The sequence below is a fragment of the Myotis brandtii genome, unplaced genomic scaffold (genome assembly GCF_000412655.1).
Source record: "Myotis brandtii unplaced genomic scaffold, ASM41265v1 scaffold156, whole genome shotgun sequence".
Lineage (NCBI taxonomy): Eukaryota > Metazoa > Chordata > Mammalia > Chiroptera > Vespertilionidae > Myotis > Myotis brandtii.
The window spans coordinates 1037929-1064010 of record NW_005355666.1 but is presented as its reverse complement, the minus strand read 5'-3'; the positions used below and the strand labels follow the sequence as shown (position 1 = coordinate 1064010).

The 26082-nt window shown below is 37.2% G+C and overlaps 1 protein-coding gene across 2 annotated transcripts in view; it reads right to left on the bottom strand.

Annotated features, from left to right (window-relative positions):
* The window catches only part of POLA1 (polymerase (DNA directed), alpha 1, catalytic subunit), a 314757-nt gene that overhangs the window by 179089 nt on the left and 109586 nt on the right, over window positions 1-26082 (bottom strand). The window contains exons 27-32 of one of the 2 annotated variants that reach the window (XM_014536066.1): window positions 21342-21374; window positions 20478-20570; window positions 19135-19340; window positions 16959-17112; window positions 11094-11225; window positions 5679-5853 (exon numbers count right to left, since the gene is read on the bottom strand). In XM_014536066.1, coding sequence (XP_014391552.1) covers window positions 5679-5853; window positions 11094-11225; window positions 16959-17112; window positions 19135-19340; window positions 20478-20570; window positions 21342-21374 — 793 coding nt within the window. The remainder of the gene's footprint in view (window positions 1-5678; window positions 5854-11093; window positions 11226-16958; window positions 17113-19134; window positions 19341-20477; window positions 20571-21341; window positions 21375-26082) is intronic. The other variant, XM_005861768.2, reaches the window with a different exon arrangement.

Genomic DNA, 26082 nt, shown 5'->3' with positions numbered 1-26082 from the left:
TGCTGCTGGGGTCCAGCCAATTGGGACTAGACGAGATGGGCCGGACATGCCCTGGAGCCCTCACACGGTCCCCTATCCCCCCACCCCCCGGCCGGCTGCCCCGATAGGCCCCAATCAGGATTGGGCGAAATGGGCTGGCCCCAGTTGTGCACCAGTGGGGTCCCTTGGCCTGGCCTGTACTCTCTCGCAATCCGGGACCCCTTGGGGGATGTCAGAGAGCTGGTTTCGACCCGATCCCTGCAGGCCAGGCCGAGGGACCCCACTGGTACATGAGTCTCTAGTATAATTCTAAGTGCCATTATAGATGAAATACAGTGGAACTTTGGTTCTCAAACTTAATTCGTTCCAGAAGGCTGTTTGAGAAGCGATTTGCTTGAAAACCAAATCATTTTTCCCCTTAGAAATTGAATTAATTCCTTCCAGACCCACAAATGATTCTGTTTTCATTTTTCTTATATATAGTACATGCCTAATGTACTGTTTAATCTATGAACACTTTTCTTAAATTTATCAAACTAGCATCTTTCAGGTCAACATGCAGCATCTTTGCTTGTTCATGTATCACTACCTCTGAAATCTGCTATTGGCTAACTAATCAACATAGTTTGTCTACCTCTTCAATTGCCTGTGATCCTTGTTTCTTTCACACCCTTAGCAACATTAGCACTCTTGATGACCTCTTTATGTTTTAAAATTGTGCTAACCCTTGATTTTGCCAGCAACGAAAGCATTTTCTCCATTGTTTGTTGCCTGAGAGGAGCTAGGTATCAGCATGAAAGGGTTGTCAGGACGAAAACCACAATTTTGGTTCAACAACCAAGACATTTTTTCTGTGAACAACTTGGTTGAGAACCAAATTGTTCGAGATGGGAGACATTTGAGAACCGAGGTTTGACTGTATAAATTTATTAAAAGATGAAATTCAAGAATGAACTTTTAAAATCTATCTGTATATATAAAAGGCTAAGTGACCGACCGTATGTATGTCCGACCAGTCGGTTCATATGACAGGCACTGGCAATTTAAAAATAAACATTGACTCACACATACATGATATTTGTCCCCGTTTGACACTGGCCTCCCATTTAAATTAATTTGAAAACAGTTTCCCATGATGCCAGCATTTGCGATGACTATTAATAAATCACAAGGACAAACTCTAGACAGAGTAGGAATATTCCTACCTGAACCCGTTTTCGGACATGGTCAGTTATATGTTGCTTTCTCTCGAGTTCAAAGAGCGTGTGATGTTAAAGTTAAAGTTGTAAATACTTCATCACAAGGGAAATTAGTCAAGCACTCTGAAAGCGTTTTTACTCTTAATGTGGTATACAGGGAGATATCAGAATAAGTTTAATCAATTTATCAGTCATTGTTTTTATCAATGTTGTTTTCATATCACGTTTTTGTTGTTTTTATACCTTTGTTGTTATTGTTTATTTATTTATTTTATTTATTTATTTAATTGCTTAAAGTATTACAAAGAGTAGTACATTTGTTTCCTTTTTTCTTTTTATTTATTAATCAATTTATATATTATTTTCATATACATTTTACTAATTTTCTTTCATCTCTGACACTTCTAAAGGGTGAATAGTTATATTAAAATATTCCTTCTAATTAATTTCCTTTCAGTGTGCACGAATCCATGCACCAGGCTACTAGTATATATATATTTATAGATTTCAGAAAAGAAGAGAGATAGAAACATCAAAGGCTCGGCTGGTTTGGCTCAGTGGTTGAGCGTCAACCTATGAACCAGGAGGTCAATGATTTTCTCTCATCACTGATGTTTAAATTTCTTTCTTCCTCTCTCAAATAAATAAAAGTATTTTTTTTAAAAAAAAAGAAACATCAATGATGAGAATCATTGATTGGCTGCCTCCTGCACATCCATTACTGGGGATCGAGCTCGCAACCTGGGCGTGTGCCCTGATGGGTAATGAAACTGTGATCTCCTGGCTCACAGGTTTATGCTCAACCACTGAGCGACACCAGCTGGGCAAGAATGAACTTTAAGACTACTCTCATCACTGGCTTGTTTTGCCAGGTACAGAAGACTATATGGATGTTGGCGCATACTGTGAATATTTCATCCACAGAATATAAAGAGCTTTCATTAGAACAAGAGAGAGAAAAACCTATAGTCTGGAGAACAAAAGCTAAGAGTTCCAAGTTTTAGTGGCCATGTTTCCCAAAGGGCTATTGTATAAAAGCGTAATACTATATTTTTTTCTATTCACAGATGGAAAAGAGTAAAATTTTGCTTTATTTAAGCCCAATGGCAATAATCTTGCATGGATTTCAGAAAAATGATACACATTTTACTGTGGGATAATAAGGACCATTAGTTATTAGAGAGAATAAATCATTCTCTTTCAATTCAACAGACTTATTCATTCACTCATTTAATAGACTACCCTCTCTCCTTTTCACTAAAATGTCCTTCCCATACAGAACACCTGGCCATGCAACATGCCACCAGACAGACTTCAGGAGGTGTCTTGATGGGGAGAAATAGAGAATTTCCAAAGGGAATCCACGGGATAAAACCAACACTTGATGCTTGCCTTTCATTTCAAGGAAAGCAGTATAAAAGCAATAGAAAAAGGAAAAGGTGGTTGAAAAATATAGTTGTTCTCCACAAAAGAATCTTAAAAATAAAAAATCATGAACTTAATAATTTTCCTAAATGAAATTATGCCATTATTCTTGATTTCTTTGTATCAACTAAAAGGACAAAGTATCAAACTTCAGTAAAGTTTCAACACTATAATACATTTCATTAATCAAAGATAAAAACTACATTAAAAGCAAGAGAATTATTTTATGTCTGTGATTAGGCAGTTGGAGGGCTTGTATTCTATGTATACATTTTTACACTTCAACTTATTTAACAGTGTCAGTTCACTAACTGCAGTTTTTTTACATAAAGAAAACAGATTTAGAATTTTAAAAACAAATTATAGTAATTTTATGCCTACAGCTTGCACCTCTTAGAAACTACGCACCCCCTAACACTCCCCTTACTTTACCACCACTTCCCCATCTCCACCCTCCTCCTCTCTAAAACCACAGGCTAAGTGAGAACTGATAACAGGGGCCTCAAATTCCCTAATGAAGGACAGCCACCCTAATTTTTCACTTGGGGTAGAGGAATAAAGGATGCAGATCAAAGTGCAGCTCCTGAATAGGGCAGGGCGCAAATACATGCAATATATGCCTGGCGAGCTCCAGTGCTTTTTACAGATCTTCATAGTGCCTGGCACATACTGTCCTGAACTCCATTAATGTGGTACCTCCTATGAGGAGACAGGGAGAGATAAAGGACTATGAGATTTATTACTCTAGTAGATAGAGATATGGATACCGCTGGTGATGGCGGTGGGAGAAGAGGATGAGCAGGGGAGGAAGGGGACTGCGAAATAATGACATGCTCATTTGCCCTCAGTATAAAAACTGCTATCAAGTGGCAGAAGACAAAAATGAGAAAAAGATGGGGGGGGGGTCAGCATCAATTCCTTAGGGCCGAGGACACAGGCCCTTCTGGCACCTCTAATTGGCGACCTGGCACCAAGAAGGAGCTGCCCAGAACAGTGTCCAGTCAGGGCTGCACTGAGAACTTGCAGGTGATGAGATAGGAGAGACTGGGACATGGCAGGACCATGGACTATGCACAAGCATGGAGGGTTCCCTCTGCAGACTGAGATCTGTCAGTAATAACATGAAACCTCTGAAGATGGGACCTACCAGGACTATCGGAATCATTTGTGAAAACTAGATTCATAAGGGAGCCTATGACCAGTAATTAGGATAAAGTCTGGCTTTAAGCAAGTCAAGCTCTGCCTACTGCTTAATTTATATAAAATCCATCTTTAGCCCTGGCAGGCATGGCTCAATGTCAGAGCTTCGGACCATGCACAGAAAAGTCTCGGGTTGATTCCCAGTCAACGGCATGTACCTGGGTTGCAGGTTTGATACCTGGCCCCAGTTGGGGCATGTGCAGGAGGCAACCAAAGGATGTGTCGCTCTCACACAGATGTTTCTCTTTCTCTCTTTCCCCCCTTCTCCCTCCCTTCCACTCGCCCTAAAAACCAATGGAAAAAATATACTCGGGTGAGAATTAACAAAACAAACAAACAAAAGATCTTAAATATGACCCCAAAACCAACAAAATCAGTCTGGTCCCCACTTGCTCTTAAGCTGAGCTGGCAACAGGCTATCCTCTGGGCAGGCCCCACCACTCTTTATTCTACAGCTCTTTTGCTTCAATACAAGGCTCCACACTTATCTGGTAAATATCACTCATGGGGCGGGGCTTGTTCCATTTACCCCTCCTCAGCACTGGAAAATCCAAAACCAAAAAAGGAAAGGGTAATGGTTAGCATTCAGATCAGGTTCTTGATCTTACAAATGGGAAAGCTGGGAGATGTACTCTAAACAAAATAATGGTTTTGCTCAGGGGTTTCCAGTGGGGAGGGGTGGGGCTTACAGTGGGGAGAGGAGGGAGAAGATAAAGCTCCTGAGCCTTCACATCCACGCTATCCCACTCCTGGTTGAAACATATGTCATCACCTCTCAGAGCTACGAGGGGGCAGTACAATTTAGCACAGTGGTTAAGAGTACAAGCTTTGGAGTCATACAGAGATGGGTCCCAATTCAGTCACTGCTAGCTATGTGACAAGACCAAGTTACTTACTCCTCTAAGCTTCGGCTTCCTTCTCTGTAAAATGGAACAAATACAATGTAGGCACATGAGGCTGCTGCAAAAATTAAATGATAAATATATGCAAAGTATTTATCACAGCATCCGGTAAAGTAAGCACTGAACACAGAGGCGAGAAAAAAAGGAAGCTAAAAAATATTGTGCACTCATGCTCCCACCTCCCAGCTGAGGATTTATAAATATCATCAAATACAACTCAACTTTGAGAATACATTATATGATGATTCGGGTAGCAGAATTTTTATCTTCCTAATTATGTTTTGCTTAGGCAAATGTCAAAAATGAGCTTCCACTTCCAGAGCAGATACTGATGGGATAGTGGAAACGGGACTTGCGGGAAGAGCTCAGACACATACTCAGCAGGAGCAGGATGGAGAATATGTGACTTGATAATTCATCTGTCTAATCTCAGTCTACAATGCACACTGAGCACTAACTATGTGCAAATCTCAAGGACTGGAAGAGTTTGATATATTTATGCAGGAGCCTGGCAGGAGGGTGGGATGTGGCTGCTAACAGTACTCACTAAGCACTCCCTCTGCTCCTGGGCTATGTGCAGCATCTCCCATGCATCACCTTTAGAGACAATCAATCAAGATACCATCAATCTCCATAGTAATTTAAAGTCACTAATAAAAGCTACAACAGTATTAACTCAGAGACTTATAATGGTGCCCAAAATCATCTCCATCCTTTCTATTGCCTTCTCTCTCCCATCAGCATTTACTGAGTGCCAACTATGGAGCAGGCATGTGGTTACTATGTGGAGTTCGTAGTCTATGAGCAGTGACAGACATTAACCAAACCACCACAAGAATAAATGCCCAATTTTAAACAAAGAAGTGCTTGACTCAGCACTGGGCCTATAAAAAGGCACACAACAGTTGAAGGAGGGAAGGCGGAGAGTGTTGCTAATGCTGGGTGAGGGGCTATGTGAACTCGGGGCACTTACCTAGCCATGTTGCTATGAGGACAGCATCAATTCCGTCTATCGGCTCACAGATCCGAGCCACAACTGGGTGGATCTGCTGGGCCAGGTAGTATTGGGTGTCAATGGTTAAATTGTCTTGTTTCTGCAGCTGCTCAGGTGCATAGGCCCTCTGACTCGCACTGAGGTTTGACCCATCCTGTAAGAGGACACAGTACAAGGAAAGTTATAAGAAATTCAACCCCACACACACTTGCTTGGTCAAAAGAGGAACAAGAATTCAAATTTTGTGTATTTAATTCCAAACACCAAGAAGTCCTTTTTTTAAAAAAAATATTTCTTTATTGATTTTCAGAGAGAGAAGAAGGGAGAGGGAGAGAGAGAGAGAAAAAAAAAACATCAATGAGAGAAACATCGATTGGTTGCCTACTGAACGCCCCCCTACCAGGGATGGAGCCTGAAACTCAGGCATGTGTGCCCTGACAGGGAATGGAATTGGCAACTCCTTGGTGCATGGGACGACGTGCCAACCCACTGAATAACACCACCCAGGGCATCAAGAAGTTCTTCTAACCTATTGGTGAACATTTCATAAGCATCTCAGAGTAGGAAGATGAAGGAGAACATCTCGCCCACTGCCCAAGAATGTAAATCCAGCATGTGTTGTGTTCTATTTTTTGTTGAAACATGAAACCAACAAAATGGCACGCCTAGATTAAATAATTCCAACTGCCACATCACAGAAACACATTGAGAAGACTTGCTAACAATTAGTCTAGTCAGAGGGCCTTTTAGGAGTGATGACAAAAAACATGTGTGGTCCTTTATTATGTTCATGCAACCCCTTCAAGCAGGCATTCTAGTCACGGTATCAGATTAAAGGCCCCGGGAGTAATACTGTCCACAAGAACTGCATATATCATTGAGAATCAAATAAGCAAGGGGAAAAGATGGGAATGAAACCCACAGAGTCGTCACTTACGTCAAGATATAACAGGTAAGAATAAAATTAATGAGGTATCTGGTGGAGTTGGCCTAAAGCAAATTATTTGGCCACTGGAATAAAGGGCATGCCATTTTGCACTGTTTATATGGTTCTTCCTCAAGGCAAGGAGGATGGTCAGAGAGCCTTTTAAGGAGTTTCTCTTTACTCTATAAAAAGAAAAGTTGTGAAATTCTATATAATTGGCCCATATACAGTCCTGTGGTGATGTCACCATCATCTGTGAATCAAAAAGTCCATCACTTTACTGGACCAACATCCAAGAACTCACTCCACTCTTCCTCTTGTCTGCAACAACAGAATTTAATATTCAGACTAGTAAATTATAACTATTCACAGTGCTCAGCTGCTCTGCAAAACTGATTATAATGTGAATCCTATTCTTTTATTCCTGCTACAATCAGTCCCTTCTCAGCTCAGAGCCCAGCCCAAAGCAAAAGCAACATTCCACGCCACTGTCTTTACCAGAGACTGGAAGTGGGGGTCTCTTTCTCTGGCTGGGCTCCTGATGGAAACAAACTGGGATATTTATCAACTAGGTTCTACCTATTCTAAGATATAATGAAATATCTGGAAAGGGAGCAAACCTCAGATTAAAAGACTTGCTTATAATTATTTTTAGGAGTTTATAACAGTAAAAAATTAGTCAACTTTAATTGTTGTCCTTTTAGAAGTTTGAATTGTTAGATGAGTAAGATGACAGTCAATGGCCCTAACTGGTTTGGCTCAGTGGATAGAGCGTCGGCCTGCAGACTCAAGGGTCCCGGGTTCGATTCTGGTCAAGGGCATGTACCTTGGTTGCGGGCACATCCCCAGTAGGGAGTGTGCAGGAGGCAGCTGATCGATGTTTCTCTCTCATCGATATTTCTAACTCTCTATCCCTCACCCTTCCTCTCTGTAAAAAATCAATAAAATATATATATTTTTAAAAATGACAGTCAATGACAAAATGAGTATGAAAAATGCCTGGGCAGTGTTTTTATGCACTACAACTATATTCAGACTGTCTTTTAATAAACACATGAAATCTGATCAATTTATAAAATTGTAGTTTTTTTAAAAAATACAGTCTGTCTTAGGATTATAGTATTGAGCTTACTAATTTTTAGTGGTGAATTAAAATCAGATTTGTAGAGGCAAGTTAAAAAAAATGGCATTTGAGCCCGGCTGGTGTGTCTCAGTGGTTGAGCATCGACATATGAACCAGGAGGTCAGGGCTTGCAGGTTTGATCCCTAGTGGGGGTGTGCAGGAGGCAGGCGATCAATGATTCTCTCTCATTATTGATGTTTCTCTCTCTCCCTCTCAGAAATAAATACAAATGTATTTTTTTTTAAATGGCACTTGAGCCCTAGCTGGGTTGCTCAATAGTTAGAGCATTAGCCCATAGACTGAATACTCCCGGGTTTGATTCCAGTCAAGGGTACATACCTCAGTTGCAGTCTCCATCACTGGCCCTGGTCGGGGCACGTGTAGGAGGCAACCAATCAATGTATCTCTCTCACATCTATGTTTTTCTCTCTGTCTCTCCCTCTCCCTTCCACTCTCTAAAAATCAATGAAAAAATATCCTTGGGTGAGTATTAAAAAAAATGGCACTTGAGTTACTTTCCAAAATACCATTAGAAGATGTTCTCATCAGCAGTTGAAAATGTCCAAGCATATTCTCAGTTGAAAAAGGTTTTATTTTAAATAGTCACATAAAAAAATTAGTTTTAACAGTGACCCAAACACATTTTAAAAATCTGAGCTTAAACATAACTAAATGCAAAAGAATGGATGACAGGTTTTGCTGTGTTGTATTCGAAAAACATTTAGGCTGTGACATAAGACCTAATTCTCAAACCTAGCAAGACCCCCATGGTATATGCAATAACATACAGCATATACCTTTAAAATCAGATTAAGGAATAATGTTGGTCTTGCTTGAAGTGCCCATGTAGTCATTAGTGAACTTCACAAAGTACATGCTTCACAGAGACAACTGGGTACAGTCAATTCATTCAAAACTATGTAGTCATCTTTAGTAAAAAAGCAATGGAAAAAAATTTTAAACAGATGACAAGTGGGCCCCTGAAAGTGTTAAAGTCATGCCTTATGGAAATGATGTCCACTGGAAGTTAAATAATTAAGCATTTAAAACTTAAGCAATAAGTGAAAGCTGATTTAAGATATCAGCAAATAATTCATGTAGGTTTTATAAGACCACATAATACAATACAAATTAGATACCAAAAACATTACCCTAAACTCATCTAAAATTATAGTCTGAGTAAGTTATCAGTAGAACACTGTATTCTAAATGTAAATTTTAAACAAAAGAGAACCTGTTTAAGAGATAGGCTATACTTGGAGGGCACTTCTGCTTAGAGCAATAAACAATTCTCTTAAAATGTATGATCATACATTTTCAAAAACATAGTCTAAAAATATGTTTGTGTTGTGAAGCACAGAAAGAATAATTTGAGTGCTTAAAAGCAAAAGAGGTAGGCAGCTTTGGTGGAAATGGGCATGTCCCACTGCTAGGGGACAAAGGCAAATTAAAGGCCTAGAGCATTTCGTGGGATACAGTGAGAAGAATAAGTTAATAAAAAGAAAAATAAACTGTAGTTTTAACAAGCAAGTTAAGGTCCAGTACCAGTGGATAAGGGAAATGTTGAAAAGACAGAAAATTGTATTTATTGTACTATACTAGCATCAGCATTTGAGCTTTTCCATATCAATAAGCCCTGAGAAGAAGAAATCATAAGACCTAATAGTTAAATTTTTTAAATTGATTTTTAGAGAGAGGAAGGAAGAGGGATAGAGAGATAGAAACATCGATGAGAGAGAAACATCATCTATTGGCTGCCTCCTACACGCCCCCAATAGGGGATCGAACCTGGGCATATGCCCTGACTAGGAATTGAACCAGTGACTTCTTGGTTCATAGTTCGGTGCTCAACCACTGAGCCATATCGGCCGAGCAAGACCTACTATTTAGATATCAAAAAATATAACTCTGACTTTTAAATACTAATACATCGGTCATACCACCATACGTCTCCATTCTACTTTTAGCCAAAACGTAACTGTGGCTGGATTTCATTATTAGGTGCTATTTAAAGTTATATGCTGCCATATTGCTCCTCTCATTAATAATCTAAGAGCTTTTCCAAGTATGTGAAGACAATAATAAAAAAACTGGCCTATTTACCAAAATCTTTACTTGCATAATATGAAAATTGTTTTTTTGAGATGAGATTTGTTAGAGGCAATATGCAAAGCACATTAAGGGCTTGAGCGAGTCAGACATTTATGGAAATATTTTCCTGCAGGAATTGGTTTTCTGTAACAGTTCTTAATCAAGGGTAACCCTAGGAGGGAGACAGAGTCAAGTGCCGATTTCTGTCCATGTAGTTAAATCATGTGTTATGTACATCATCTACAGTACTGAGCAGATATTAGCAAATGACTTTTAAATTTTGAAAAGACTCTATGATTTAAAAACACACTGAGTGTAGTTCGACAAAGATCAATGCTATTGCAATGAAGTTTAAGGCTTATCTAAACTTCTTACTGTAACAACACATGCAATAATTAATTTAAAAGCAGCAGTCTTATTCAAATGAATTATGCCTTTTGGTAGATAGGCCAGATCATAATCATTTTAAAGAATCTGGATAAAGGCTATGACTGGCTTTTTTTTTTTTTTACAGAGAGAAGGAATGAGACCTGAGACCTCTCCTTTGTTCCAACTGAAGTGTTTTCAAAGAAAAGAACTGCTCTTCTGTCCTACCGTCTCTCCCCATCCCTAATTGTTAGAGGCATGCTACTCTCAAAAGAAACCAGTCAGTGGTGTCAAGCTGTGCTCTATAAGGCCTAGAGTTTCCTCAGAGTTGCCTTGTGAAACAGGGAGAAGGAAAGAAGGTGGGTTCTAGGCCCACTCCACTCAAAAGAAAGGAAAAAAAAAACCGGAAACTGGTAAATTTGTGTTTTCTTGATAAGGTATATTTTTAGGATATCTCACCTTTCTCCATATAATTATGCATTTTGTATTTCTTTCAAATAATTCTTTGAACAAAGGCTAGGGAAAACGCATTTACTCTCTTATTCTACCAATATTCATAATGGAAACTGTGGCAAAAGGAATGATAAATGACTGCTGCTGGACATATGACCAAACCTATATATATTTTTACTGAAGTTAACTGTAGTTACTGTCATATACCTGTCTCACCAAAATAATTTCAGTGACCCAAAATACACGTCTTTGTTTTGCAAAAATTTTAATAAAATATGCCATATCCTGACTGTTTTTAAATGCTGTAAAACCAATCAGACTAAACCATCTCTTGACAGCATCAATTATCTTAAAGACTATTAAAATAAGACATTGTGGCCATTTGGATTTTACTTTGTGTCATAAGTGGTATGAGTCTTAATTATGATATTTTTACCTGACAGATGACATACGACACAGTATCTCCAGCTTTCACCTTTCTGCCTCCTTGAGAATTTATCCAGAGAGCGACATGTACGTGAGGTAGGCTTTTTTTATCAGGGTAATCCTGAGGATCCTTTGTCAATGCCTAAAAAAGAAAAAGAGGGAACAAAATGCCCCAAACTTTAAAATAAAACCCTTCTCACACAGCTATACACTAATACATCTTTGCTAGAATCATACATAAACATAGAAATGACAGAAGATATATGTAGAAAACACTGTCACAGAATCTTTAGACATTCCATCCTCCTGCATTTAGTAACTAATGTAACCAGATGCAACCTTGACAAAAAAAAAAAAAGAAATACAAGTTTATGGGCTATGACACATAATACTTACACATAAAAAAATAAGACTATAAATTCAATCTTAGAGTTTCTCCTAATGTTTGCGATTCTCTCACTGAATTAACTGATCAGTTAGGACTGATGGATGATGGATAACAGCTACTCTGACTTACGGATGTGTTTCTCAAAAGCTTTTCTAGCCTAAATTAAATCCCAAAGGTACCATAAATCACTGGATTTACTCCCACTGTCAACTTAAGCTCTACAAAGGCAAAATGATGAGTCTCTAACAGAAAGTAAGCGCCAGGAGAGCAGGAACACGCCAGCCTTACTCACAGCTGCATTCCCAGTGCTCAGAATGATACCTGACGTACAGTAGCAACCAAATGTTTGCAGGATAAATGATGTCACTCACTCTAAATTAATTCACTAAGTTCAAGCATAATGTCATGCACGGGTAAAATAGCCAATCAAAGTACAACACAGACCAATAGAGTTTAATGTAAGAGAGTATGCAAAGTTCACTGACATGGTTTCAGATTCCACATTATAAATAACCTTTAAAAAACACTACTTAGAGAGTCTTGGTGTAGAATCAAAGAAGAATATGCACAATTATCTGAAAAAAGTTACTGAAATACATCTCCCTTTTCCAACAACATATTTGTGGAAACTGGATTTTCTTCCTATACTCAACCTAAGCCACACATAACAACAAATTGGATGTGCAAGCACATGAGAATCCAGATGTATTCTCCTAAACTGGACATTAAAAAGATCTGCAAAATTGTAAAATGATGTCACTCCTCTGGCTAATTTGTTTTTGTTTTAAAATAGTTATTTTGCCGAAACCGGTTTGGCTCAGTGGATAGAGCGTCGGCCTGTGGACTGAAAGGTCCCAGGTTCGATTCCGGTCAAGGGCATGTACCTGGGTTTCTATCTCTCTCCCTTCCTCTCTGTAAAAAATCAATAAAATATATTTAAAAAAAATAAAATAAAAGTTATTTTATAATGTTATTTTTGTAATCCCATGATGGGCTTATTGCTGTTAAATAAATTAATAAACGCTCTTAAAATTTCTCAGTTTTTATTTCTAGCACAGTAAATATCAACACAAACCACATAAACCAAAGCTCTTAGAGGCCTCAATTATTTTCAGTGTGAAGGTGTCCTGAGGCTAGGAAATCTGAGAACTGTTACAGTAGATTAGAATAAAGCAGGTCCTCAAACACGGCTGCACATACCCACATTATATACACTTTCTAAATCAGACGCTCAGTGTAGGAGAGTGCCTAGGAAACTCTCCAAGTATTTGAATCTCCTCAAACTTGAATTATGCGAAGTCTTGATTGACTCAGTTGGGTAATAGTGCCTAGAAATCTTAATCAATATAACTCTACTTGAGAAAACCATTATCTTCTCCAATTGACTATACTTCAGTGCAATGTTAAGAAATTCTGAATTTCATCTGACATACTTTCCAATTATTAAATTGGGACTATTGGGGTTTTACAAGCTAGTTTTAGGTGCCTTGATTTTGGGGGGAAAATGCTTTCTGGTGGTTTAGGCTCAAATTAGCCAGGACTATAAAAATCAACTGTCACATTTTGTGTTACTTTATGAAATATATTTAAGCTAAGATTGCAGTAGTTCAGAAAATCAGTTGTTTGTGGCAACAAGGGCTAAAATTTTATAGTGGTAAATATTACTTCATCCCTCCACCCTAGGCTAACCTCCCATTTTCAACTCCTACCAGCATCATCTATAGCTACTGAAATTTTTATTATCTATATCTATATCTATATCTATCTATCTATCCATCCTGTAATAAGACCATCCACAATCAGTCATATACATAGACTCTTCTATTCCACTGCTTTTTCAAAGAGATAAAATGCAAAAACTGAAATGCTCACAAGTTTTAAATAGTATAAATATTCAGACAAATGTTAATCAGGACAAATCACCTCTGACATATAAACAGCTTACCGTCAGTGGTTCTCAACCTTCCTAATGCCGCGACCCTTTAATACAGTTCCTCATGTTGTGGTGACCCCCAACCATAAAATTATTTTTGTTGCTACTTCATAACTGTAATTTTGTTACTGTTATGAATCGTAATGTAAATATCTGATATGCAGGATGTATTTTCATTGTTCGTGACCCACAGGTTGAGAACCGCTGCAGGAATAATTATTAAATAGAGAGTCCTTTCATTAGAATTTATTGTACTTATATCTGCAGAAATTCTTTTTTATTGAATTTATTGGGGTGACATTGGTTAATAAAATTATATAGGTTTCAGATATACAATTCTGTATATTGCATTGTGTTTTGAAAAATAAGTATAAAAATAGAGGACAGTAAATATCTTCAGGAGACCATTAACATTTTGAAAATATAGACCATGCTTTGCTCATTCACTTTTATAACCCAGAATCTAGTACTGTGCACATAAGAAGTACTCCATGTTTGATGAATAGATGATTAAATAAGCAAATGAGTTCTTTTATAGCTCACTTCAAGTGAAATGGAGGATAGACAGACAGTAAGTCAGTTTCAGTTCTGCCAGAGGAAAAAAAGTATGCACAGCTCCATCACACTAAGTACTGTTATTGTATATAATAAAAGCCTAATAATATGCTAAGTGTCTGGTCGTCCGTTCAACCAAAGTGTAATACACTAATGATATGCTAAGGCTGCTCAACCACTTGCTATGACATGCACTGATCACCAGGGGGCAGATAGTTGACCGGTCGACCAGTCACTATAACGTGCACTGACCACCAGGGGGCAGACGCTCCAACCGGTAGGTTAGCTTGCTGCTGGCATCTAGCTGATTGGGACTGGGCGAGATAGGCAGGACACGTCCTGGAGCCCTCCCTGGGTCCCTCCCCAGCTGGCCAACCTCCTGCATCCCTCCCTGGCCCCAATCGTGCACCAGTGGGGTCCCTCGGCCTGGCCTGCACACTCTCGTAATCTGGGACCCCTCGGGGGATGTCAGAGAGCCAGTTTTGGCCCGATCCCGCAGGCCAGGCTGAGGGACCCCACTGGTGCACGAATTCGTGCACCGGGCATCTAGTTAATGATAATAATGTATCACTGTAAGTTGATAATTATCAAAGTTGAATGACGGGTACATGGGGGTTCATGATACCACTCTACTTCTATATAAAATTTTAAAATTTTCAATAATAAAAACTTTAAAATAACAAAACTGCAGACTGTTCATGAGAACTCGAAGATTGCCAGTATGTTTAGACTCCAGGTTTCTTTGCACACTAGTAATACTGTCTCATCATTCATATGAGATGATGGTGTGGGCCCACTACCCTAGAGGACATGTGCTCAGTGTTATTTTGCCAATAATGTATTCATGTTTAGACTGAGCCTTCCAAACTCATGGAATCACACACTTCTAAGAAGGTAGACAGTGTCAAGGAGACAGTCTGCAGAATAGATGCTAAAATTGATCAGAGGCAGATTGAAGTAATAACTCTTACTCAATTCAAATTTTTGAGAGAGAGACAAAACAAAATCTAAAAAGAAACCATTTTCTAGATGTCACAAGTGGTTCCATGCCATTGCATCACTTAAAGTGAAGAGCTAGTGCCAAGGCACACATTCTCTTATAATTCAATATTTTTATGTATAAATGAATGTCTTCTTTTGTGACTAAAGATATCACGGGTCAAAGTGTAATGAACAAGTGACTTACCTAAGACTAAATACAAATCATAAGGACATACACAGAAAATATTCATTCTCTCTAGAAATCAAAGAAATGTAAATGAAATCCAACAGTGAAATTTTGTTTCATATCCATTATGGTAGCAATGTTTTATTTAAATATCACCAATGACTGCTTCGCCAATGAAATATCATCAATACAAGCAAATCTGTGGTGAAATTGGCACGTATTTTCTTATTATCAATTGGTATCACCTTTTTGCAAAGCAATTTGACAAGAGCCATACAGATCTTCATATCTTTTGACTCAAATATTCCACTTCAAGGATTCTAAACTAAGAAAGTAATTGATCCGATAGCAAAAAGGTAAATGGACAAAGATGTTTAATATAGTTATTTACAATAGCAAAAATAATTTAAATAATCAAACAAAAAATTTAAATAAAGTTGTATCAGTGAAATATAAGATTAACACACTGATATACAAGATGGTTTTTAAGGTAATATAAAAATGTGAAAAAAATTGCTTACGTTAAGTGAAAATAGATTTCAGTATTTTAATATTATAATTGCTGCAATGTAAAAATGTTTGCAAAAATGGCAAGCATTGCTTTTTTTCTTTTGATAGCATTTCTCTTTTAAAATACATTTTTTTATTTTTAAGTTAGTTTATATCCTATATTATTTTGTATTAGTTACATGTGTACAGCATAGTGGTTAGACAATCATATACTTTACAAAGCCAGGTGGGTACTGAAAATATTGGGGCAAGCATTACTTTTAACATAAGTGAATTATGACTGAGTTTTAATTCTAAAATTTCCATTTAATGTAATGATTATATTATCTTTTATTAAAATTAAATTTTATGAACTTAGAGAACAAACTCTATTTATCACAAAACTGCTAAAATGGTATTTACAAAATTAGCTTCTAAGTATGTAAGGGTACTTACTCTTTGTGAATGGAAAAAATCTGTAACCTAACATCTTATAAATGAGGATTTTATTTTTTCAAACTAGGTAAGAAAAAAGTATTCCCTATTTTCAACAACTAAGACTGACCATAAAGTGTAACTTATAGTTATGTCCTAAAAAAACTGCTTAATTACAGTACCTCTAAGGATCACCTTCTGTGAAGTTACAGGCACGCACGCACGCACATGCTCTCTCTCTCTCAGCTGACAGGCCTGACCCCAAACAACTATAACTTAGGAGGACTATGAAGAAGGCAGTACTCTCTAGTCCCTGAAACATCAACTATATTACTCTACAGAACCTCACAGCGGTTCTCAACCTGTGGATCGCGACCCCTTTGGGGTCGAATGACCCTTTCACAGGGGTCGCCTAAGACCATCGGAAAACACATATATAATTACATATTGTTTTTGTGATTAATCACTATGCTTTAATTATGTTCAATTTGTAACAATGAAAATACATCCTGCATATCAGATATTTACATTACGATTCATAACAGTAGCAAAATTACAGTTATGAAGTAGCAATGAAAATAATTTTATGGTTGGGGGTCACCACAACATGAGGAACTGTATTAAAGGGTCGCAGCATTAGGAAGGTTGAGAACCACTGCTCTAGGAAGAAGGCTTCCATGAATTAAAATAAGAATGAAGAGAGAAGGCCCTGCAGCAGACATGGAGGTACCAGTGGCTGGAACAGGAAGTTTTATGCTAATGCGCAGTCTGTGAGATAGTTGTTAAGCAGCTTTCATCACCAGCTAAAATTTATTTCAATTGCAAGGATGAGGTGGTTCTTCAACTATCTGAAGGAGGAGAAAAACACGTGGCAACAGCTGGGCTCAGCAATAAATGCTACATTTACCTTGTTAATTTCAAACTGGCTCACTGGGACACTGCCATTTAGCACATCTTCTCCAATTTCTATTAACCTCTTCTGAATATTTTCCACTATAGTGTCCCGGCTTTGATCAGAAAGAATCTGGCCAATGACAAAGCTGCAAAAAAAGAGAGGGACTGATTTTTTAAATATCATACTTCATTAATAAAGGTGAAAAAAGATAAATGCCAATAGATTAACATGTGGACAAGAACTGTAATAAAAGCTAACATGAGGGTTAAAGTCTAAAAGGCCATTACTATTTGTTTTTTAACATTAACTCTGCCAAAGGTTTACCAACCTTGGAATGTCAGGTTTGCCCTTAGACATACAGATAATTTTTTATGCAGCATCTAATGCATCATACAAAAGTACAGACAGAAAGGGTATATATTCCATTGCATTTTTAAGCAATTACAAAATTCAAAAGCAGTTATACTCTACTCATAAGTTAAAATGTCAGACGATAAGTATTTCACTTTCCTCATAAAGCACCAAGATGTTAGCTCTGATATCAAGATATCATCTCTGCCTTAGATGATCATTAGCTAAGTAAGTAGAAATATACAGCTCTCTATGTAAATTTTAAAAACACACAAATATTTCAAACTTTTCTTTCTTCAGCTTCATTATATTGCTCAGTGTTCTTCTCTAACTTTACACTATTCCTTAAAAACATCGCGTTATTCCACCAGACTCCCACAAAAAAGGAAAAAAAAAGAAAACGAAAAGGAGTAAGAAAGCCAATATTTTATCCATTTCTGAGAAAAATGCAGAGCGAGGGTTTGACAGCTGCATTATAATTTGTCAGAAAAAGAACCCTGACAAAAACATTTGTATAGCTTTAATTACTAATACATTTCTAACTCAGAGAAATTTACTTCTATTATGATGCATCTTTTCTTGGAAAACACAAAGCTGAAGAGAACACTCTAATCGACAGTCTATACAAAGTACTTTCATCTTTGGTACATTTGGGGGCAATGAAGCATTTCAAACTACATTTCATAAAAGGCTAACAGTGACCTATACTTGGATGATCAACTTTGCCTAATCAAGAGTAGTTTGCAGAAGCAACAATTGCTCACAATCTCCTGACTTGAAAACAAGAGGAAGAATGGAAAACAAGTAAAATATGCTGATATTCAGCAATGTTAAAATTAATTTAAAATTTCGCTTTCAAGAAAAAAAAATTCTTCTATTTTCAGAATTGCTCAGGATCACAAACCTGGAATATCTGGAAAGATGGCAAATAACGTACCCAACAATTCATTTTCTAAATGGGTGTTTTATAAATTAATATGATCATAAAAAAATAAAACAGGTCTTAATACAATCTTTAGTCTCAGGTGCAAAGCTAGGGGGTCACTCATGAGGTACGTATTATTTCTGAGGGACATATGGTTTTTGAGAACTAGCTCTTAAATTAACCTTAGGTAAGAATATTTGCACACAAATTATATTGGTGGGAACAAAGTCTCACTCCATGGTCCACTCTGAATCCTAGAACATTTTAAGCCATAAAATGGGGATGCCTTAACAATTATGTTCCTAAAAGGTTCTAGGACAGTGGTTCTCAACCTTGGCTGCACATTAGAATCACCTGGGAATCTTCTTAAAATCCTGATTTCTGGGCCTCATCCTCCGGAAATTCTGTTTCTTTGTTACTAATGTTGTGGCCCCACCCCATAACAAAGAAACAGAATTTCCGGAGGATGAGGCCCAGAAATCAGGATTTTAAAAAGATTCCTAGGTGATTCTAATGTGCAGCCAAGGTTGAGAACCACTGTTCTAGGATAATACAGGAACACAATACATGGCACTCTCTAATAGGAATATTAAAGCAAAACCATACAAAAACAAAACAACATTAAACAAAACCAACTCTATAAGGATCAAAATGTGAAAGTTTACCCTCACCATGAGTAAAAACTCATGAGATGAATTCTACAGCAAGCATCTCTTACTGAACCAGTGTGGCTTTTTAAAAATGTATCAAACTCCCCTCCAAATAAGTAAGAATTATTAATATGCAATAATAACAATAAGAAAAAAGAAGCTGTGTCCTTGTGCTTGGCAGAATCACAAGTGTTGTCCATGTCATTCACACCTGAATTTTTAAAAGACAAACAACAAAATAAAAAACCAAAGCAGAACTCACTTTCCAGTATCTTTAGCAAGATCACACCAATCTCTTCTAACTATATCTAATCCTTTCAGCTCCTGTTTGGTGACGTAATTCCCATCCGATGTTGGTTCTACAACCAGAGCAGCATATTTCTTTTTCTTCAACAGTAGTAGAGACTTGAAAATTCCATCAATGTCGATTTCAAGCAGTTTGTACAATTTATTCACTTCACTTTTTACCTGTGAAAATTTCAATCATTAATATTATATTCTCAAACATTTAGTAGGAAGAACATGAACATGCTACAAATTCCCAGGAGTTAATCTAAACAGAACTTGAAGTCACATGATACTAGAATGCATTTACTCAGCATATATGGAACATGATATTTTTAGATTCAATGCAGAACACTTAAAAAAAAGCACAAGGACAGAACTGGCAGGGTCAGCCTCAAGAATTATAAAAATTATGACACAGTCTTTTTAAAATCTAAAAGCATATGTACTTACCTTCAAACTACTGTATTAGAGATTACACAGTCCAGAAATAAGTAAAACTTGAGCTATTAAAATAATGTCTATAATCTCGCTGTACCTTGAATATAAGTACCTTAAATATAAGCAAATAAATATATGCTGAACAAATAAATGAACAGTCACCTGCTCATTACTGATAGGGACATGGCACAGACCATCGCCTCTAGGGAAAATATATAGTTTTTCAAGGTCCAATATGAGTACAATATGCTAGGCTTACTCTCAAGCGAAGACTATAGCTCAAATTTCATACATTTCAGAGAAGACAGGTAGGAAGGTCTTAGTTTGTAAGATGATACCTTATTTTTAGTTTATTGAAACAATATTTTAACATAGTAAGTGCTCAAGAAACACTAATTGTGCTAACTATGAACTGCAAATAGTAGGCTACAAATGATTATTTTTAAATGTCTCCTTATCTTTTCAAATATATTTTAAGTACTCCTATTAAAATTATAGATGTGTGTATAGGCATGTTGGTAGGTAGGTAATTATTCATATCAAATAGTGTATGAAAGGCATCTGAACACTACTAGAGACATTTCTCCTTATGAATAACACTGTGATAAGTACTAACTTGATAACATCTTAAATTTATCAGACTTAGACTGTTCTCAAAGGCAAACCATATCTATCATTTAAGGAAAAAACAATTTTATTTTTATCCTCAAAACAATTAGAGAAGAGGCTAAGAAAAATAAAAGAGGATGAAGAACTGAAGGCACTACGTTTATTATTTCCAGAAGCACACAATGTACATACACATGAATTTATGAAGTTCCAAGTTGAAAATAATTCACAAAAGTCGATAAAACAGATAATTTTATCAAATTATCTCACCTTGTTTCCCAATTTAAATACTTCTTCCAGATTGGTGCTATTGGTGTTTATCATTATTGAATCTGTATCTCCATAAATAACTTCAAGATTCATCTAATGAAAAGCAAGAATTATAAAAATTAACAACTAAAACATGGTGACCATTATGCATAATGAAACTAGAGATTTTCCATACAGAAATCACACATTCCAAGGATTTTTCCAAAGGTTATATTTACTCTTATCCATATTGTGAGGAGTGTACAAATGAAGATTAACCCCCAATATACCAGAAAGGTGAACACTGCCACATTAAAACATCTCCTTAATTTTCTTAAAACAGATATTACAATGGCAGGGAAAGTGTCTAGTTTCAATGGAAACAAAATGTGTAACTGAATAATACAAAGGAGGATAAGAGACTAGGAAAGGGGGACTATATTTACTCACTGTACCACAAGCTTAGTGGTCATGGCAATTTATGGAACAGAAACATAATAGGATTTTAAAATTCAGAGGCACAAATCCATATTAAATTCTTAACAGTTTCAAACAGTATTTAGTAGAATACGGAGAGTGCCAAAAAAATCAATCATAGCAAACAACACTAGAGCACATACAGTACAAAGGCCAGGAAGTAAACTCTAATTAGCACTGTTACTAATTTGCTTGAAACACTCACATATAGGCTTCAAGCAGCGGCTAGATCATATCAGTGTTAGTAAAAGAAAAAAGCTATAATCCATTAGGGGGGATTATAAATGTAAACCAGACATCCTAAGAAGCCATTTCCAGTCTGTTTGGGTTGCAATTTTCCTTGAATACAAAAATGTCACTAAGTATGATGTTTAAGAGTTGTTATATGATGAAAGTGCTCAGCATTACCTTCTGTACCATCTCTTTCGTATGCATCAAAATCTAAATGAAACAGAAAGTCGAGATTAATGCATTACATAATTGCAAAAACATAAAATATAAACACATAGATAAGTAGCCCGATGATGTTATTTCCATATATTTTTAAAGCTCTTGGTCATTTTCTAACTATAATTCTCAAAATAACAATATCAACATAATCTAAAAAATAAATTTGCCTCTATGTTGATTCTTAGAGATATGTAAAAAGATCTGTTGTAAACATCAATGTAAACTCTATGAAAGCAGATCTATGTAACGATCTCTACTTAATAAACATGCATAATAAAAATACAGTAAGTCCTCACTTAACATCATGGATAGGTTCCTGGGAACTGCGACTTTGGGTGAAACAACATATAAGGAAGCCATAGGCTAATTAACATAAACAAGAGTTAAGTTCCTATATCATATTTCCTACAGTCACAAAAACATCACCAAACTTTTAAATAAACACCCAAACACTTTTAATGGTAAACATTGAAATAAAGATGAGCTACACATACATTTAAGGAAGATAAATAAAAACAAATAAGATAATTCTTTCCCATCCGGCCTATTCCAGCTTAGGGTCATTAGTGGCCAGAGCCTATCCTGGCAGCTCAGGGCACAGGTGGGCACCCACCCTGGACAGGACGTCTTTCCATCGCAGGGTGCACTCGCACCCACACCCACACTCACTCAGACTGGGACAATGTAGAGATGCCAGTTCACCAAACATGCACATCTTTGGGATGTGGGAGACATGGGGAGAACATGCAAACTCCACACAGACAGTGGCCCCAACTGGGAAGATTTTTTTCTCACCAGTGTTATAATGAAACGACAAACAAAATGACATTATTCAAGAACTGACTGTATCCCTTTAGAATATGGCAAAAAGGCAAACTATTCTCCTTACTAATATTTAAATAGAACTGCATGGCTGAAAAAAAATTGTGACAGAGCATTTCAAATCTGCCAATTCTTACTCATAGTATTCAGGATCTTAAAAAGTAAAAGCAATATATATATATATAAAATACATATTAGATTTAAATTTCTTCTCTACAGTAAATTTCTTGAAGGCAGAAAGTAGACCTTCTCTATAGGCCCGAAGTTAGCATAGTGATAGTACAGAAGTGGGGCTCAATAAACATTCAGTGAATGAAGACAATCATATAGATAATATCTGTAGAAAGGTCTGTCCCAAGGCCTGTATAGCTATAAGATTAGACACATATAGGTTATAATGTGGATATGTACCAAAACAGATATAAATTATCAGGGACCAGATCAGAAGTAATACAAATTTAATAAATTTTGCTTGGGGCGTTGGGTGCATGATGCAGTGTGCAGATGATGTTTTATTGAGTTGTACACTTGAAATTTGTATGGTTTTTGTGAATCAATGTCACCCCAATATTTTAAAAAATAAAATAAAATAAAGAAAATATATCATACCATGTGAAAAGAAAAGTAATATAACATAATGAGCACCCAGAATGTGTGTGTGTGTGGGGGGGGGGCAGATACTCTACTACAAGCATCTTGTGTATTTTCTCATGTTATTCTTCAAGGTCCCCAAGAAGTAACCACTATTAATATCCCCATTTGTTAGATGCAAAAAAAAAGAGGAAATAATTTGTCCCAGTAAGTGACAGAGCAAGGATAAGAACCCAAGTACTCTGACTCCAGAATATGGGGCCTTAGTCATTCCAGGCTATTTTCTCTTCACTACCGCCCATTTTTTCAAAGCATCGGTTTAAACCAGAAGTCACTTTTCCAATGGGCCAGATAGACTTACTTCATTTATATTTATTTTTCTATCCACAATAGTCCTCACTGTCAACTAAGCTCGAACCTCATATTTCTGTCTTTCTTATCCTTCATATTACAAAGCCCTATAAATCCTGACCTTAGAATATCTTTTATATCTACCCATTACTTTCCATTTCCTTCGCGCCCCTCCTCCATTACTGTCTCCCAATTTTGTTCATTCATTGTCCTATGTTCTTAGGGCAGGAAGCCCTTCCCCTGCCCTGGGGGTAGTGGTAATACTGATTAGGCTAACCAGTGGTTTTAATAATGGCTGCACAGTGGAATCACCTGGGAATCTTTTTAAAAAATACCAATAACTGGTGCCAGCAATGTTTCTAAACAGCTCTCAAGATGATTCTTATGTTGCAAGTGGGGTTAAGGACCACTGGCTCAAGATAATCATGGTAATGCCATTCTGGAAACAGTTTTTAGTCCACGCCCCAACTAGACCACAAGCTTTTAGTGGTCAGCGGACATGTTTGTGCCTAACACCAGATTTCACATGTAATAGTCACATAAGACTGTTTGCTAGCTGGGCCAGTGTGACTCAGTGGTTGAGTGTCAACCTATGAACCAGAAGGTCAGTTTGATAGAGCCCAGGCTGCAGGCTTGATCCCCACTAGGGGGCGTGCAGGAGGCAGCCAACCAATGATTCTCATCATTGTTTCTATTCCTCTCTCCCTATCCCTTCCTCTCTCTGAAATCAATAAGAACATTTTTTTAAAAAAAAACAAAAACAAGATTATTTGCTAGTTGATTGGTAGGTCTCACAGTAATCCCAATTACTTTTCTACTAGACATTAAAATTCACTTAACTCAGAAAAAACAATCACTCTCCTCCACTTCATCTTCATTTTTTAATATTTAAATTACAGGGAAAGCATTGGTTGGAAAAGGGCAATAATGAGATCCACCTGAGTCAAGTTAATCACAGTGAGGACAGAACTACTTATCATGAGTTCTCTTCATCCTCTGCCCCTTCCACCCTGCTAGGCTTAGCTTTCCTCATCACAAGGGACAATTCCACAAAGGAACTGTTACGTACCAAGTAAAATACCTCAGGGACAATCTGCCAACCTTTCACTGCAACTCTGCATATGCAGTAGCCAATTGCTTCTACTCTTCCTTGATGCCATGAACCAAACCATCACCCACCCCACTCTGTCCCGCCAACAACTCACAACCATTTCCACTCACAATCTGAGGGCTGCTACCAAAATGGCTTTCTCTTTACTGGCAGAAACCTCTTGGTGGATGTTTTGCACAGAAATGGTAGAAAACTAACCACTGCTTTTCTTTTTTCACCTAACACTTTACCTTAGAGCTTATTCCATACCCACACATAAAGAGCTGCCTTATTCTTTTTTAATGACTACATAGTATTCCATTGTATGAACTGATCATGACTTAATTTGTGCTCTATTACTGAACATGTATGTTATTTCTAATCTTTTCCTTTATAACCACACTTCAACAAGTAATCATCACACATGTAGAACCTGCCAATATGCCAGTAACAAGATAAACTCCTACAAGAAGACTTATTGGGTTAAAGGTTATATATTCAAAATTTTTAAATAAATATAGTCAAATAGCTCTCCACAGAGGTTGTACTAATTTCTGTGGATAGTTTTAATCACCATCTTTCCAGTGAACCTCAACAGCAACTAAAGACAATGATGTCTCAAGTTCAAAGTCCTCTCTACAGCTTGTCAATTCTTCAGTCCATCCTAGGCCAGACAACCCACATCCAGGCTGACCGCTACTTCTCGTGTTTCTTCACTAAGCAGTTCTAGATGGTGGCTACCACAGTGCCCTATTCAGTCCAAGTGCTAATGAGCAGGATCACCGCAAAGCTGCCCTCAATTCAAACTGCTCACTGGGGAAGGCTCAGCTGTTGGGTAGCCAGTGGATTACCAACATCTCAAGATCTAGCAGAGGGCCTAATACACGGTAGCTATTAATGAATATTTGTAGAATGCCAAATATATAATTCTAAGGGTAGGCGGTATTATAAGCCCCATTTTACAGAGGAGGAAAATTAGGCTCTGCAATTTTGCCCAAAGTAATAAAGTCAAGAACTTGATCTCCTAGCTGGATCTCATGTTTCTTTTTCTTTTCACTGTGTCTCACTGCCTTGTTAAAAAGCCTACACCACATAAATTTTCTGGAAGGCAACAATCAAAAACATGCATTACAAATATTTTCCCCATTAGGAAATGCATTTTACAAAAAAGCCACAGGTATTCAGAAAGGTCTACTAGACACAAGGTACGGTGATTGCAAGATGACCGCTCATAAGTTCACTTTAAAGTGACAAGCCTAATATTAAAGCTCCCATTCTGACAGAAAATCATTTTGTAAGTGCTAACAGCTAGAAAACAGGGCTACAAAGGCTTGCTAAATTCATTAATAAGGCAGTCTGCAGTTATCTGATTTCACAGCAACACCTGCATATTTATCTACTCATTACCAATTGGATGATGGAATTTTTCAAGCACATTTCAAAAATCTGCCAACTTCAAGTGTAAAAAAATAAACTTTGTGGTTAATTTTTCCCTTAACAAAGTACAGCTGTTGAGAATAATTGTTCAAGATCTTACCCTGTAATGTCAACTGCAGCAGAACAAAGAGTATTTAATTAGCAAATCTATCCAGTAATTCAACACCTATTATATAAAATGCCTTCGTGATTTTATTCAGGATAATTTGCTAAGAGGGTTATTACTGACATTCAGATGGAATTTAAAATTCCTACGCAAGTCGAGTCATAATAGCAGTAATGATCTCCCCAATCAGGAGATTCGGTGTCACACAAGGCTCTCTTGCAATGCAGCAGCCGATTTCCTGACTTCTTAATTCTTGGGCTCAGCTCAGTGAGAGCCCTTCATGCCGATATTTCAGTCAGCAA